Source organism: Leptodactylus fuscus, chromosome 8, assembly GCF_031893055.1.
Source record: "Leptodactylus fuscus isolate aLepFus1 chromosome 8, aLepFus1.hap2, whole genome shotgun sequence".
NCBI lineage: Eukaryota > Metazoa > Chordata > Amphibia > Anura > Leptodactylidae > Leptodactylus > Leptodactylus fuscus.
This window is the reverse complement of record NC_134272.1, coordinates 89,657,332-89,675,502: the sequence shown is the minus strand read 5'-3', so window position 1 is coordinate 89,675,502 and position 18,171 is coordinate 89,657,332. Positions and strand designations below refer to the sequence as shown.

The 18,171-nt window shown below is 42.4% G+C and overlaps 1 protein-coding gene across 1 annotated transcript; it reads right to left on the bottom strand.

Annotated features, from left to right (window-relative positions):
• Positions 1-6,000: 6,000 nt before the first annotated feature.
• Positions 6,001-17,648, bottom strand: LOC142216636 (sterol 26-hydroxylase, mitochondrial-like). The gene is made up of 9 exons (XM_075284617.1): positions 17,424-17,648; positions 12,105-12,295; positions 11,188-11,387; positions 9,626-9,823; positions 8,110-8,273; positions 7,421-7,587; positions 7,139-7,220; positions 6,598-6,798; positions 6,001-6,123 (listed from the first exon to the last, which is right to left on the bottom strand). The coding sequence occupies exons 1-9, from the start codon at positions 17,646-17,648 to the stop codon at positions 6,001-6,003; spliced, it is 1,551 nt and encodes a 516-aa protein (XP_075140718.1).
• Positions 17,649-18,171: the final 523 nt, after the last annotated feature.

Below are 18,171 nucleotides of genomic sequence, written 5' to 3'. Positions count from 1 at the left end.
TCATTATTCTGCACCCCAAGTATCAGCCTGTCATTATCCTGTACCCCGAGTATCAGCCTGTCATTATCCTGTACCCCGAGTATCAGCCTGTCATTATCCTGTACCCCAAGTATCAGCCTGTCATTATTCTGCACCCCAAGTATCAGCCTGTCATTATCCTGTACCCCAAGTATCAGCCTGTCATTATCCTGTACCCCAAGTATCAGCCTGTCATTATCCTGTACCCCAAGTATCAGCCTGTCATTATTCTGCACCCCAAGTATCAGCCTGTCATTATCCTGTACCCCAAGTATCAGCCTGTCATTATCCTGTACCCCAAGTATCAGCCTGTCATTATCCTGTACCCCAAGTATCAGCCTGTCATTATCCTGTACCACAAGTGTCAGCCTGTCATTATCCTGTACCCCAAGTATCAGCCTGTCATTATCCTGTACCCCAAGTATCAGCCTGTCATTATCCTGTACCCCAAGTATCAGCCTGTCATTATCCTGTACCCCAAGTGTCAGCCTGTCATTGTCCTGTACCCCAAGTATCAGCCTGTCATTATCCTGTACCCCAAGTATCAACCTGTCATTATCCTGTACCCCAAGTATCAGCCTGTCATTATCCTGTACCCCGAGTGTCAGCCTATTATCCTGTACCCCGAGTGTCAGCCTATTATCCTGTACCCCGAGTATCAGCCTGTCATTATCCTGTACCCCAAGTGTCAGCCTGTCATTATCCTGTACCCCAAGTGTCAGCCTGTCATTATCCTTTACCCCAAGTATCAGCCTGTCATTATCCTGTACCCCGAGTATCAGCCTGTCATTATCCTGTACCCCAAGTATCAACCTGTCATTACCCTGTACCCCAAGTATCAGCCTGTCATTATCCTGTACCCCAAGTATCAGCCTGTCATTATCCTGTACCCCAAGTATCAGCCTGTCATTATCCTGTACCCCGAGTATCAGCCTGTCATTATCCTGTACCCCAAGTATCAGTCTATCATTATCCTGTACCCCAAGTATCAGTCTGTCATTATCCTGTACCCCAAGTGTCAGCCTGTCATTATCCTGTACCCCAAGTATCAGCCTGTCATTATCCTGTACCCCAAGTATCAGCCTGTCATTACCCTGTACCCCGAGTATCAGCCTGTCATTACCCTGTACCCCAAGTATCAGCCTGCCATTATCCTGTACCCCAAGTATCAGCCTGTCATTATCCTGTACCCCAAGTATCAGCCTGTCATTATCCTGTACCCCAAGTATCAGCCTGTCATTATCCTGTACCCCAAGTATCAGCCTGTCATTATCCTGTACCCCGAGTATCAGCCTGTCATTATCCTGTACCCCAAGTGTCAGCCTGTCATTATCCTTTACCCCAAGTATCAGCCTGTCATTATCCTGTACCCCAAGTATCAGCCTGTCATTATCCTGTACCCCAAGTGTCAGCCTGTCATTATCCTGTACCCCAAGTATCAGCCTGCCATTATCCTTTACCCCAAGTATCAGCCTGTCATTATCCTGTACCCCGAGTATCAGCCTGTCATTACCCTGTACCCCGAGTATCAGCCTGTCATTACCCTGTACCCCAAGTATCAGCCTGTCATTATCCTGTACCCCAAGTATCAGCCTGTCATTATCCCGTACTCCGAGTATCAGCCTGTCATTATCCTGTACCCCAAGTATCAGCCTGTCATTATCCTGTACCCCAAGTATCAGCCTGTCATTATCCCGTACTCCGAGTATCAGCCTGCCATTATCCTGTACCCCAAGTATCAGCCTGTCATTATCCTGTACCCCAAGTATCAGCCTGTCATTATCCTGTACCCCGAGTGTCAGCCTATTATCCTGTACCCCAAGTGTCAGCCTGTCATTATCCTGTACCCCAAGTATCAGCCTGTCATTATCCTGTACCCCAAGTATCAGCCTGTCATTATCCTGTACCCCAAGTATCAGCCTGTCATTACCCTGTACCCCAAGTATCAGCCTGTCATTATCCTGTACCCCGAGTGTCAGCCTGTCATTATCCTGTACCCCGAGTGTCAGCCTATTATCCTGTACCCCAAGTGTCAGCCTGTCATTATCCTGTACCCCGAGTATCAGCCTGTCACTATCCTGTACCCCAAGTATCAGCCTGTCATTATCCTGTACCCCGAGTGTCAGCCTGTCATTATCCTGTACCCCAAGTATCAGCCTGTCATTATCCTGTACCCCAAGTATCAGCCTGTCATTATCCTGTACCCCAAGTATCAGCCTGTCATTACCCTGTACCCCGAGTATCAGCCTGTCATTACCCTGTACCCCAAGTATCAGCCTGTCATTATCCTGTACCCCAAGTATCAGCCTGTCATTATCCTGTACCCCAAGTATCAGCCTGTCATTATCCTGTACCCCAAGTATCAGCCTGTCATTATCCTGTACCCCAAGTATCAGCCTGTCATTACCCTGTACCCCGAGTATCAGCCTGTCATTACCCTGTACCCCAAGTATCAGCCTGTCATTATCCCGTACTCCGAGTATCAGCCTGCCATTATCCTGTACCCCAAGTATCAGCCTGTCATTATCCTGTACCCCAAGTATCAGCCTGTCATTATCCTGTACCCCGAGTGTCAGCCTATTATCCTGTACCCCAAGTGTCAGCCTGTCATTATCCTGTACCCCAAGTATCAGCCTGTCATTATCCTGTACCCCAAGTATCAGCCTGTCATTATCCTGTACCCCAAGTATCAGCCTGTCATTACCCTGTACCCCAAGTATCAGCCTGTCATTATCCTGTACCCCGAGTGTCAGCCTGTCATTATCCTGTACCCCGAGTGTCAGCCTATTATCCTGTACCCCAAGTGTCAGCCTGTCATTATCCTGTACCCCGAGTATCAGCCTGTCACTATCCTGTACCCCAAGTATCAGCCTGTCATTATCCTGTACCCCGAGTGTCAGCCTGTCATTATCCTGTACCCCAAGTATCAGCCTGTCATTATCCTGTACCCCGAGTATCAGCCTGTCATTATCCTGTACCCCGAGTATCAGCCTGTCATTATCCTGTACCCCGAGTATCAGCCTGTCATTATCCTGTACCCCAAGTATCAGCCTGTCATTATCCTGTACCCCAAGTATCAGCCTGTCATTATCCTGTACCCCGAGTATCAGCCTGTCATTATCCTGTACCCCGAGTATCAGCCTGTCATTATCCTGTACCCCAAGTATCAGCCTGTCATTATCCTGTACCCCAAGTATCAGCCTGTCATTATCCTGTACCCCGAGTATCAGCCTGTCATTACCCTGTACCCCAAGTATCAGCCTGTCATTATCCTGTACCCCGAGTATCAGCCTGTCATTACCCTGTACCCCAAGTATCAGCCTGTCATTATCCTGTACCCCGAGTATCAGCCTGTCATTATCCTGTACCCCGAGTATCAGCCTGTCATTATCCTGTACCCCAAGTATCAGCCTGTCATTATCCTGTACCCCAAGTATCAGCCTGTCATTATCCTGTACCCCGAGTATCAGCCTGTCATTATCCTGTACCCCGAGTATCAGCCTGTCATTATCCTGTACCCCAAGTATCAGCCTGTCATTATCCTGTACCCCAAGTATCAGCCTGTCATTATCCTGTACCCCGAGTATCAGCCTGTCATTACCCTGTACCCCAAGTATCAGCCTGTCATTATCCTGTACCCCGAGTATCAGCCTGTCATTACCCTGTACCCCAAGTATCAGCCTGTCATTATCCTGTACCCCAAGTATCAGCCTGTCATTATCCTGTACCCCAAGTATCAGCCTGTCATTATCCTGTACCCCAAGTATCAGCCTGTCATTACCCTGTACCCCAAGTATCAGCCTGCCATTATCCTGTACCCCAAGTGTCAGCCTGTCATTATCCTTTACCCCAAGTATCAGCCTGCCATTATCCTTTACCCCAAGTATCAGCCTGCCATTATCCTGTACCCCAAGTATCAGCCTGCCATTATCCTTTACCCCAAGTATCAGCCTGTCATTATCCTGTACCCCAAGTATCAGCCTGCCATTATCCTTTACCCCAAGTATCAGCCTGTCATTACCCTGTACCCCAAGTATCAGCCTGTCATTATCCTGTACCCCAAGTATCAGCCTGTCATTATCCCGTACCCCAAGTATCAGCCTGTCATTATCCTGTACCCCAAGTATCAGCCTGTCATTATCCTGTACCCCGAGTATCAGCCTGTCATTATCCTGTACCCCAGGTATCAGCCTGTCGTTATATGTACTGAATCTTCTTTTCCATGTCTTTGTCACTATTATTATGATTTTCTCCTTTGGTTTCTCGCTGTATCTCGGCCGGTGACATCAAATGACGTTCGCTCCTTCAGGTCTCAGGCGTTGGATCCGTCTCTTCTGATTTCTCCATGAATTTCAGGTTAATGGGTTTGTTGGGCTGAAGAACATTTCCCGCCATCCATTACTATTATCTGCTCTGACCCATCCCTTGGTAATACAATAATTGCTCCTGCAGCCAAGAACAGACACTTTGTACATTCTCTCCATCCTTCCAGGTATAAGTGCAGTCTCAGTTTACCGCCAGGTTATATCTGCTCATCCCCTGGACCCCTTTACACCCCCAAATCTTCACCCAGTAACACCTGCATCTATCTGCATGATCTTGTGACTTTCGGGCTCCGGATCTCACCATCCGCTACAGTCTGGAACGTGAGACTCCCATCATCTTATAGACAATCCTCTTGGCTCTCTCATACATACTGTAGATGTGACTTGTAACTATCTTGCCCTATTTGTGCTTCTGTTTTCTTGCCTGTGCAGGGACTACTACCCTCCCAGGACCTTCCACCTACATCTATCCTGAATACTGCGCTTTGCCCTGCACATGTGTTTCAGAGACAGGCTGATATTAATCTGATTCTGAGATGGATTTATTTATTCCATTGCAGCTCAGCAATCCTTTTCCAGGACCCCGCACCCGCACGGGATGGCGCTGAGAGTCATCAACAATCTGAGAAGCAATTACTGTGTAATAAAATGTATTCTCATGATGACAAGTGGAGCAAAGACAGAAAGTCCAAGTGTATCTATATACAGAGAGTGAAGATGAGACAAGACCAGTTCTATGTTATACGATAATAACCGATTAAATCCGCTGTATGTGAGCGGTGTCTGGTCACCTGACTGACGTCCATTATAACTGGTTTTATCCTTAAATGTATAGGAGTTAATATCAGCCCCTTGGGTTGAAACGGCTGCGAAGAAGGTCACTTTGTTCCAAGTTCTTTAAATGTAGGCTAAGAATCTTACAGGGATGACGATAATGCTAATATTACACCGCCAGTAATAATAATACAACATGCTACACTACTGCCATACTGTGTATAGATATTATCATCATAGATACTACTGCCATACTGTTCATATTGTATATAGCTACTGCTGCAATACTGTATATAGACACTATCGTCATACTATATATAGATACTATCACCGTACTGTGTATGGACACTACCGCCATACTGTGTATCGATACTACCAACATTTAGTGCAAGTCTGTTGATAATATTGATGCACTGAATGTTGGCAGCCGTTATACACAGTATGGCGGTAGTATTTGTATACAGAATATTGAGCGCCATATGACACTATTATTCTGCAATGCATGACAGTTATATGACGGCAACCATGAGGTAGTATTGTATAGGCACCAAAGCGTGGAGGTACACCATCCCCATTTGCCCCTTGGTATTCCTAGGTCACCATATTGCCCATTCTACCCAGTAATGAGGCGGTTCAGGGCCTTGGGGTATGGTGCGGTATACAAGTATACAGGAGCAGTAGCGAGTTCTTGGTCCTTGTTCAGACGTCACTTGCTTCATTAATGGTGCCATAGATCATTAGTCTGTCATGTGGGAGGAGCGCGACACCTTCACGGAGCAGGTTCCTGCCCACGGGGGGCGCTACAAGTCGACAATGTGCCAGTGTATGATTCCATATCTGATGAAAGATGAGTTATTCAGTGTCCGCGTTCGTCTCTCCAACCTCAGACAGATTTTCTTTCTATAAACCGCAGGTTGATTTTCTTGCTCGGCGACAGGACGATCCGGGCGATGGATTTGACATTTTCTAGTTTAGCGTCTGGTTTAACCTCAAACGTCCTGATAATCTGCAGGAGAGAAAAGGCGAGAATAGTGACAAGGGGACCCTGGGTATGAATGTTCATTAATGTGCACTATATGGCGCCATTATCTGAGCACTTCAGTGCTATGCAGTGTGTGGCGGTATTATTTACACACTAGATGGTATGGTTACTTCAGCTGATATTATTGTATAGTAATGTGTTATTGGTGTATTATTTGGCCACTATACAGCACTATTATTATTGTATAGTAATGTGTGATTGGTGTATTATTTGGCCACTGTATGGCACTATTACACAATCACCTTTCGTACTATATTTTGATTCCTATGCGGTGCTGTTTTTTTGGCACCGTATGGTATAATTATTTATTTGTCCACTTTTTATTGTGCACTATATGTTGCTTCTTATTGGGGTGTTACATTATATTGTATTTTGGCACTATATGGCGGTATTTATTGATCACTGTAGCACATTAATACTTTACAACTACCATCTTACCCGAGATAGCGCCAAGTGCATCTCCAACTCTGCGATGCGTTTCCCCACGCAGGCTCGCAACCCGTATCCGAAGGGTATAGCACTGAATGGGTGATGAGTCTTGGCCCCATCTCGAAGCCACCGCTTTGGATAAAACTTTTCTGGATCCTTGAAATTGGTTTCATCTCTGGAGATGGCGTAATGGCTGAGGACAAAGAGCGTCTGAGGAGGGATGGAGATGAGGGAGGAGGGAGATAAATATGGGATAAGAACAATGGGCAGCGGTGTCTTAAAGAGAACCCTTCATGGTCCGGGGCACAGGCAGTTCTATATACTGCTGAATTCAGCGCTATTGGTCCCGGTACTGTAGCTCTTTACAGACTGTCAGGTACGTCCTTCTGACTGTGAACAGCTACAGTATCGGGACTGATAACTCTTTACCCGGGGCACAGATCAGGAAAGCCGACAGTGCGCTGAATTCAGCAGTATATAGAACTGCCTGTGCCCCGGACCATGAAGGGTCCTCTTTAAAGGGGAGTCACCTACATGAAATAAAACTTACATTTTTGGGGAACTTATAGTCCCCGATCACCACTTCATGCTCATGAACAATTCTTGCATTGGTTGGAACCACAGGATAAAGTCTACAGATAAGAGGGAAGGAGAAACATAGAAATAGAGATAAAGCTGCTAAAGCTGAGCTACAAATGTTGTAGAATTTACAAGTATTTCTCTTTGTTCATTCTAATTTTTCTTGTCTCAGACCAGAATCCTGGAACTGCAGTGAAAACTGACACAATCCATAGAAAGCAAAGGAGGAAAAAATTCATGTAAATGATCCCACCTCAGGGTCTCTTTGATCACAGCCCTCAGTAAAGGCATGTGGGTGACATCGTCCGCTACCGGGATGCGATCCATTGGGACGGCATGTATGACCTCTTCATGCAAGGTCTGCTGGAGCTCCGGGTCTCGGGCCAAGTGATAGAGAGACCAGCACAGGGTGTTTGATGTCTGGAAATGAACAATATACACAAATGTTATCTATCTATCCATCCAGCACATGGTATGAAGCTGCCCTGTTATAGACATGATGCCTCTGTATACTTGCAGTACCATTTTTCGCCACAACAGGCAGCAAAAGCTTTCTTGGAAATCAATGCAACAGCGCCACCCTAGTGCAGAATTTATTTTTGTCAAACAATTCCTCCAAATCTCATTTTTCCTCAGCAAAAACCCCTCTCTGGTATATACTTGTTATACTTGTTTTCTTTTCTTTTTGCAAAATGAATATAACTTCTTGTGACACCCTGAGCCCAGCCCGAGTATACAATCCCAGGTGAGCACATTATAGCACTACATTCTGATCCCCAGATGAATCACCAAACATATATATATATATATATATATATATATATATATATATATATATATATATATCCATGTAGATCAGATTAGATGTCCTAACACTAGTATATTATGTTCAGTATGTTCTATGTTACATTGTAGGTAATGAGAACAGAAGTGACTACGTACGGTGTCCACGCCGGCCAGCAGCACCTCGCACACGCTGCCGTACACCTCCGGTAAGCTGAGTTTCCCGCTGGATAACAGGTAGGTCAGAAATTCTCCCTGCACCTCCTCCCCCTTCTCCAGACGGGACTCGATCTCGCTCATCTTCTTATCTATCAGCTTCTTTCCTAGAATGGGATAAATGTCACTGATTATGTATCCAGGAATAAACAATAACTGTAACTAAACATTGGGACAAGGGCTGATTCTCTGGCAGCCGACCACAAGCTCCTAGTGAGAGGATAAAGAAATGCAGAATGTCACAAAAAAAGAAGGCAAATATGTTAAGAAACATATTTTGATTGGGGGTCCCCAAGCTGCCCCCCCGAATGGAAACCTGAATGCAGATGTGAACCTAGCCTCAGAAAGATGCATGCAAGACTGAGCATGGAAAACTGATTAACCCTTTACAATCAAATTCAAGTTCACATGGACTGGATGGGATGGGAACAAACTCTTCTCCTATTCAAAGTAATAGGCACTGAGCCCTGCTACCACCGCCATATGGTGGGTAGGGATATGACTCTGTGATGGTAACTTTTGGATAGCTCATCAGTATAAAAACACTGAAGTTGTTGCTTAGGACCAGGTTGCTGTAATTGTGTAATGAATTCCTTTTTATGACTAGAACTGATTTTGCCTTTTGTATTATATAGCAGAGTTGAGTGCACACCTGAGATGTAGCAGAGCTGTGTCAATTCTGCTATACCTGAGATCGGACCACAATGGAGACTGCTGTGGACTGATCTTAGACTCCGCCTCCTCACAGATGAGCCTCCAGCAGAACCAGCGTTGATTGGCCGAATGCTGTACACTGTATGGCATTCGGCCAATCAATGCTGGTCAATGCATTCCTATGGGAAAAAGTCAGCTCCTGCATTATTAGTGGGTAATACAGGGACTTGGGCGTGTTAGATGCCCCCAGACATGCTTCCCCTGCTGTCCCAGTTGCATTCCAGGGTGTTGTCCTCATTTCCTGGGGTGTCATAGTGGACTTGGTGACTCTCCTGAGTTGAATAATGGTTTCCCCTTAAACAAAGCTTTTTTTCTCCATAGACTATAATGGGATTCGATATTCGTTGGAATAGTCGAATATTGAGGGGCTAATTGAAACGAATATCAAATATTTGACTGTTCGCTCATCTCTAGTGCTGTACTAATACTAATAAATAATAATAATAATAATATATAAACACTAGAGATTGAATATTAATAAGTTTGTCCTTGCTGCTCTAAAATCTATCTCACAAAAGGAAAGTCTCCCATAGCTGTGTAAACCCTTTGAATGCCAATGTAATAGACGTTAAACCATTTGATGCCTGGATACAATGTGTAATAATGTGTCATAATGTATCACATGTGATGTCACCTGAGCTGACGTATCTAAACCTATAATGTGTGTGACTGCTGAGCATCATGTAAGGTCACTACTTACTAGATTTCATTGTTTTGTTTGTGGAAATAAAGAACACGGACTTACCAAAATCAAACACATTATCCCAACCTTCGATGTAGCGCCTCCAGTAGGGCAGGAGGTTCCTTGTCCATGCGGGCAGGTAGGTCACATATACTGAACTCCTGAACATTTCGGCAATGGAATCTATAAACTTCTGGGTTTCGGGGGGGATGTGTTTATCCAGACAGCCGATCCGGGTCTCAAACACAATGTAGGACACACCTGGGAGAGACAAGAGTAGTGATAACAAGGCTATAGCGGCCATATAGAGCGCCTACATCCACTGTACTATTACTAGGATGGTGGAAGGCGGCAAGGGGTTAAAAAAAAAGCCCTTCAGTAAAATGATATTTATTGTATTCTGCTCTCCAGCCTAACTAAAGGCAGCAGGTGTTAGAACTTCTGTCTCCTTCTCCTCTCCACATAGTGTATTTCTATGTGACATCGCTTCAGCAGGTCTCCGCTGCCTCCTGCTGGCAGGACATTTATTGCTCTTACAAGCAGGAGGCAGGGGTGCAGTGATAGGGCCTGGAAGGACATACAGAGAAACAAGGCGGGTAGATTTTAACACTCCATAGGTAATAATATAATCTTATAGTTTACAAGACGTCAGCTGCATGGGATAGAGTCATGTCTTGTTTACAAAGGGAAGCAAGACCATGAGAGGTAGGCCGTCGATCACATGACTAGCTGCCCATAGTAAAAGGGTTAAAAATGTTTGGATGCAATTGAGTCAGAATGTTAGAAATTACACAACTGAAATTTTTCTACCTCCAAAAAGGATATCCTGCAGTGCTACCTTATCAGTGCACAGGATATAGTGAGCTCCCCCTAGTGGTGGCATCAGGTAGCCAATGACATATAATTTAAAGAGGACCTCTCACCATCTCTGACCAGTCCTGGTCTTTACATTATTTAATATCCCCCTCCCCCACTGATTCTGGCAGCGTTGTACTTTTTCTCCAGCCCCTACCAAACCTGAGCCATCAATGTTGCTATTTAGATTCTGTGCTGTCAGGAGGGCGGTGTCAGGCAAGAGCAGACAATGGTGCGTGATTCTGAGCTCTGACACTGGCTGCTTCTGATTGGAGCTCTGAACCACACCCCTCTGCATGACTCCACCCTCCTGACATTACAAAGCTTAAACAGCACAGCCAGCACCAAAACTACCTGCACTTGTTACTCAGGAAAGATGGGGCTAGAGAGAAAACTCCAACTGTGCTGGAATCAGTGGAGCAGCGACTATTAACAGATAGTATGGAATAGTATTGGTGGAGGTGGCGAAAAGTTCACCACCTCCAAATACTCACTCTTTGCACGTTCCAACTGGTGTTTCTCCTTTGATTCCAGCGCATTTGGAATGTTTTCTCTAGCCCCCACCTTTCCTGAGCTATCAGTGCTGTTAGTTTTAACTCCTATTATGCTAATTTGGCTTCTACTGTCAGATGGGCGGCCACTGTGGGATGAGTGAGCAGCGTGTTTCGCGGCATGTAAACAATACCAGGAGCCACACTGTCTCAGTACAGCTGATCTGCAGGGGTCTCAGACATTAGTGTTAAATAGGACTTCTTATATCAGATTGATACCTTCAAAAGCGAATCTGTACAGCTCATTGGCCACGTCATTGATGGTTTCCCCAGACGGACTCTGCTTGCGTAAATCCTGCAGTCTGCCCATGAAGTCGGAGATGACCTCGTTGATGCTCCCCGCATAGTTCTTCACCTCTTTGGGTTTCAGCATCTTCTGGTTTAAGACAGTCCTTAGCGTGTGCCACTTCTCTCCACGCCTGCGATAAGAAAACATTGAGATGTTGTTGCTTCTCTTAGTCAATGCCTTGATTCTCTGTCACCATCTTTAACCTTTACAGGATCACTGCTTGCTGTCAAAGTAAATTAACTTATTTTTTCTTTACTCAGCAGCTTCTTCTCACAGCTGGTTTGCTACAATGTTATCTAGTTGGTATGATCCTCTGTGAGATCCGCATCAGCCTCGAGTCCACAGGAGATGATCAGCACTGGATACAATTGCAGCAAACTGTAAGTAGGTCCGTACAAGACAAGTTCTTCTAGTCACTGACAACAAACAGAGATCTTGGAGATGGAGAGGAAGTGATCATAGAGTTACACAGGGATTATTCTTTGGATACAGTAACATGATATGTTCTGTACTTCCTATTGACCATGTTCCTTTATACGTAGACTTAGCGCTCCTGTTTCTATAAGGATTAGTGTTCTCACCTGCTAAACTTCCTTCTGCCAATCCCTGTCTGCCTATGTGTATATACATCTTCTTCTCTAGCCATAACATCAATCTTGATTCAATAAGCACAGAGATAGACTATGACCTGGCAGAGTCTTCTGTAGCCATAGGGTCTCCATACTGGTTTTGTTGTGGTCAAAAACTGAAACAGTGGCCCCAGATTTACCAGACACCATCACCGGGTCACAGACTTTGTATGACTTAGTACCAGACTTTGTTTGCAGCCTCCCTGTATTAAACTCACTCTGTGAAGGGTCCATAAGAAAAGTTCCGCAGTTCCCGGTGTGACCTCCAGAGGTCGATCTCATTCCTCAGGGGGTATTTCCCCTCCTGTCGCAGCAGAAGCTCCAAAATGGCCGGATCTGCGATGTTGACCATCCGGTACTTGCCGATCTCTGACCTCCAGTATGGCCCATAGCGCTTCTTATAAATGAGCTGGTGTTATATGAGGAGGTAAAATAGCAAATATGTTCTATTTAGAAGAGCAGTATATGGCAGTATTAGGTATGCACTCTAAGTCATCATTATATGGTTAGTGTATGGCAATATTATGTATGCACTGTATGTCACTATACAAGAGCAGTATATGGCAGTATTAGGTATACACTCTAAGTCATTATTATATGGTTGGTGGATGACAATATTATGTATACACTGTATGTCACTATTATAGTGTTACTGTATGGCAGTAAGACATGTGCAAAGTATGTGAAGCCTAAACTGCATTAGTATTCTAGTCATTACCTACGTATATAACGATGAGGTTCTTAGCCCACCATTGGATCACATTGTGAGAGCCCATCTACATTATATAGAGGATCCAAACCTACAACTACAATGTGGCAGGTAAGAGTATTGGGCAGGTGGGAGGGGTGTAAGTCCATTATGGAGGAAACCATATAGAGATATATGATGTATGTGAATCCCTCTTATTATCTGTATAATAACTACTTGCCATAGACTGTAGGGCTTGGGACATCATAGAACTATTTGGGTGGGGTTGGTGGGGTCCGGACCGGTCTTATATCTTATTAATCTTGGTATATTGGTCTATATGTTCAGGTCCAGGTCACCATGTCTGGGTGGTTATTATACCGACGACTCTTCGTATATTGACCTCTCCTTATCTCTTCATAGTCTGTATAAAGTCTGGATCTGTAACATTCCTCTGTAATCTCCGGAGTCATCGAGTTTAGTATTCCTGATTCTATATGAAATCCAGTTATAGAAGTGCCAATGTCTATGTCTAGTGTCCATGCTTTACACTGCAGCACTGATGGGTTGGATTGTCTACTGTACATTGAGTTCAGTTCTGTCTGAATCTGTTGTTTAATGCCCATTGATCTCATCCTTGCACATTAATAACTGTAGTGTGAACCCACCCCAAAAAAACCCTGGCAAGTGCTTTACTAGAACTCACTAATGTAACCTCCTCGGAGCCTTCCCTGGTCATTGGACGTCCTGAGCCCCAATATTTGTTACATTGCTGTCAATCCTTGTTTTATGTATCTAAATAAATAGAACAATGACAAGGAAAAGATACAAAGTCTTGGAGCAGCTTGTAGAGCTTTTCATTATAGGCGGTATTATATAGAGAGCTGTAGTGTAAAGCGCAGAGAGGATCGGTTATTAAAGGGGTCGTCCAGTCATAGCAAGTTGCCCATTGCTGAGACCCCCACAGATATCCAGGACTGGGGTGATTTGAATGGATTGGCTGGTCAGACAATGGCCGCCTCTCCATTCATTTGAATGGGAACCTCTGGAGATAGGCGAGTGTAGCATTTCAGCTGTCTCCGGCGGTCACCCCAATTCTCCACATCCATGGCGGTCACCCCAATTCTCCACAGGTCACCCCCTATCCTATTAAGTCATTCATATACCTTTATAGAACCTCAGGTAATGCCATATTATAGATGCAGGACAAACACATTCTCCAAACTAAGCAGAGGGTGTGACGGAAGGAGAGGGCACAGAATAAGGTGCACAGGCCAGATAAGGCGTCTCCGGTCCCCAGATATGGCGGCTTCTGCTCAGGGAGTCAATGCCTCACTTATATGTTCTCTCCTAAGCCGACCATGTGAAGCTCAGTAAGGCCGAGTCTACAAAGAGCTTTGTACATGTCACTGTATACTGCACGTCACTTGTATATATGTCACTGTATACTGCACGTCACTTGTATATATGTCACTGTATACTGCACGTCACTTGTATATATGTCACTGGAGATGTCACCTATATACTAACCTCTGGTTTACTGACATACTAGTTGCAGTTCTTTAGTAAAAAAAAATCGCCATGTAAAGCGTAGAAAGCTGCAGAGCTATTCCTTATACTATAATGTTCTGACTCTCTTCTATATGTTCATTTCCTCCTCCCTTGTGTGTTCCCTATAGATATTATAGTGATTCCCATAGCCTGTGTATATACTGTATATTCTTTAATGTTGCGTCCGCTTTCAGTTTCTGTCGTATTTTTAGCTTTGGGAAGCTGCCAATATGTTCCATCCTATGAAGGTTACTGCTGAGCTTCACTGTTGTATCGAAACTTACCTTGTCTGTTACTGAGAGCCGAGCCCTTGTATCTAAACAATAACTGAACAACCTTGTGTACAGACTGATACATTGTAACAACTAGCTGAGCTGTGTGCTGCTACTGATGTGCTGTCTCCACCTGAGATCTGGACTAGTTGTGTACATGGCTACGGCCTCTGTCAGCAAGCTAAGATCTTAGAAATGGTGAAGAATTGGAACACAAAGTATATTAGAAAGTGCAAAGAACATTTCATTTGTCAACTGATTAAACTTTATTTTTAGAAAACTGGAAAATCTATTGTGTGATCTATTCTGCTGAGTATCTAAGGCTATAATGTGTGATATGGGCTGTCATATAACAGACAGATAGATAGATAGATAGATAGATAGATAGATAGATAGATAGATAGGAGATAGATAGATAGATAGATAGATAGATGATAGATAGATAGATAGATAGATAGATAGATAGATAGATAGGAGATAGATAGATAGATAGATAGATAGGAGATAGATAGATAGATAGATAGATAGATAGATAGATAGATAGATCGATAGGAGATAGATAGATAGATAGATAGATAGATAGATAGGAGATAGATAGATAGATAGATAGATAGATAGATAGATAGGAGATAGATAGATAGATAGATAGATAGATAGATAGATAGATAGATAGGAGATAGATAGATAGCTAGAGATAGATAGATAGATAGATAGGAGATAGATAGATAGATAGATAGATAGATAGATAGATAGATAGAGAGAGAGATAGATAGATAGATAGATAGATAGATAGATAGATAGATAGATAGATAGATAGATAGATAGGAGATATATAGATAGGAGATAGATAGATAGATAGATAGATAGGAGATAGATAGATAGATAGATAGATAGATAGATAGATAGATAGATAGGAGATAGATAGATAGGAGATAGATAGATAGATAGATAGATAGATAGATGATAGATAGATAGGAGATAGATAGATAGATAGATAGATAGATAGATAGATAGATAGATAGGAGATAGATAGATAGATAGATAGATAGATAGATAGATGATAGATAGATAGATAGATAGATAGATAGATAGATAGATAGATAGGAGATAGATAGATAGGAGATAGATAGATAGATAGATAGATAGGAGATAGATAGATAGATAGATAGATAGATAGATAGGAGATAGATAGATAGATAGATAGATAGATAGATAGATAGATAGATAGGAGATATATAGATAGGAGATAGATAGATAGATAGATAGATAGATAGATAGATAGGAGATAGATAGATAGATAGATAGATAGATAGGAGATAGATAGATAGATAGATAGATAGGAGATAGATAGATAGATAGATAGATAGATAGATAGATAGATAGGAGATAGATAGATAGATAGATAGATAGATAGATAGATAGATAGGAGATATATAGATAGGAGATAGATAGATAGATAGATAGATAGATGATAGATAGATAGATAGATAGATAGATAGATAGATAGATAGGAGATAGATAGATAGATAGATAGATAGATAGGAGATAGATAGATAGATAGATAGATAGATAGATAGATAGATAGGAGATAGATAGATAGATAGATAGAGAGAGAGAGAGAGATAGATAGATAGATAGATAGATAGATAGGAGATATATAGATAGGAGATAGATAGATAGATAGATAGATAGATAGATAGATAGATAGATGATAGATAGATAGATAGATAGATAGATAGATAGATAGATAGATCGATAGGAGATAGATAGATAGATAGATAGGAGATAGATAGATAGATAGATAGATAGATAGGAGATAGATAGATAGATAGATAGATAGATGATAGATAGATAGATAGATAGATAGATAGATAGATAGATAGATAGGAGATAGATAGATAGATAGATAGATAGATAGATAGATAGGAGATAGATAGATAGATAGATAGATAGATGATAGATAGATAGATAGATAGATAGATAGATAGATAGGAGATAGATAGATAGATAGATAGATAGGAGATAGATAGATAGATAGATAGATAGATAGATAGATAGATAGATAGATAGGAGATATATAGATAGGAGATAGATAGATAGATAGATAGATAGATAGATAGATAGATATATAGATAGGAGATAGATAGATAGATAGATAGATAGATAGATAGGAGATAGATAGATAGATAGATAGATAGATAGATAGATAGGAGATAGATAGATAGATAGATAGATAGATAGCAGATATATAGATAGGAGATAGATAGATAGATAGATAGATAGATAGATAGATAGATAGGAGATAGATAGATAGATAGATAGATAGATAGATAGGAGATAGATAGATAGATAGGAGATAGATAGATAGATAGATAGATAGATAGATAGACAGATAGGAGATAGATAGATAGATAGATAGATAGATAGATAGGAGATAGATAGATAGATAGATAGATAGATAGATAGATAGGAGATAGATAGATAGGAGATAGATAGATAAATAGATAGATAGATAGATAGATAGATAGGAGATAGACAGATAGATAGATAGATAGATAGATAGGAGATAGATAGATAGATAGATAGATAGATAGGAGATAGACAGATAGATAGATAGATAGATAGATAGATAGATAGGAGATAGATAGATAGATAGATAGATAGATAGATAGATAGGAGATACATAGATAGATAGATAGATAGATAGATAGATAGATAGGAGATAGATAGATAGGAGATAGATAGATAGGAGATAGATAGATAGATAGATAGATAGATAGGAGATAGATAGATAGATAGATAGATAGATAGATAGATAGGAGATAGATAGATAGATAGATAGATAGGAGATAGATAGATAGATAGATAGATAGATAGATAGGAGATAGATAGGAGATAGATAGATAGGAGATAGATAGATAGATAGATAGATAGATAGATAGATAGGAGATAGATAGATAGATAGATAGATAGATAGATAGATAGATAGATAGATAGATAGGAGATAGATAGGAGATAGATCTGACCTGTAGCTCATGAGTATGGAACAGATAGCCCCTGATGAAGAACCAGTAGAGGTTGGCTAGCAGGGAGGGTCCAGGTAAGTCATCAAACGTCTTCATCTTCTTGTCCCCTTGGGTTATTGCGGCCGCTGCAGTCCCATGTAAAGCTCTGCCCTGGGTGACCCCGCATGTCTGCAGCAGAGGACGGATCCTGATGTGGGACCAGCGCCTTAGAGACATGGATATCATGGCTGAAGTTAGATCTTCTGTCTCTTAGTTGAGGAGTAGAAGCCTCAGAGACCTCCCCCTGATAATATCTTATGAGAATAGCTGCAGCAGGCGGGGAAGAGCAAGTAGTGTGAACACTGCCTAACAACTAAGCAAAGTCCACTGTCTATTATCTCAGGAGCCTTCTAGTGACACCGAGTAAAGTCCCTGCAGGGAATTGTATTGCAAGGAATTGTCAATGTCATTGTCCCAGATGAGGGATGTTCTTGAGGGCTGGGGGTTTGGGTAGAGGAACTGGTTATGGCAGCCTGTACTTCTGAATACATCTCATAGTCATTTACTTTGCACAGCTGAAAAAGTTACAAAAAATTGTAATTATGTGTCCGCTCACTCACGTGTCCTGAAGAGGAAAAAACGTATTCGGAAAAAACATCCCCTCAGCCTGAGGCGAGTAATCCACTGTGTCCTCTGAGGCTATGGGTAAGGGGCTATCATAAGCTCCGAAACGCGTCAGCCAGACCCGTTCTCCTGACATTGCCATCAT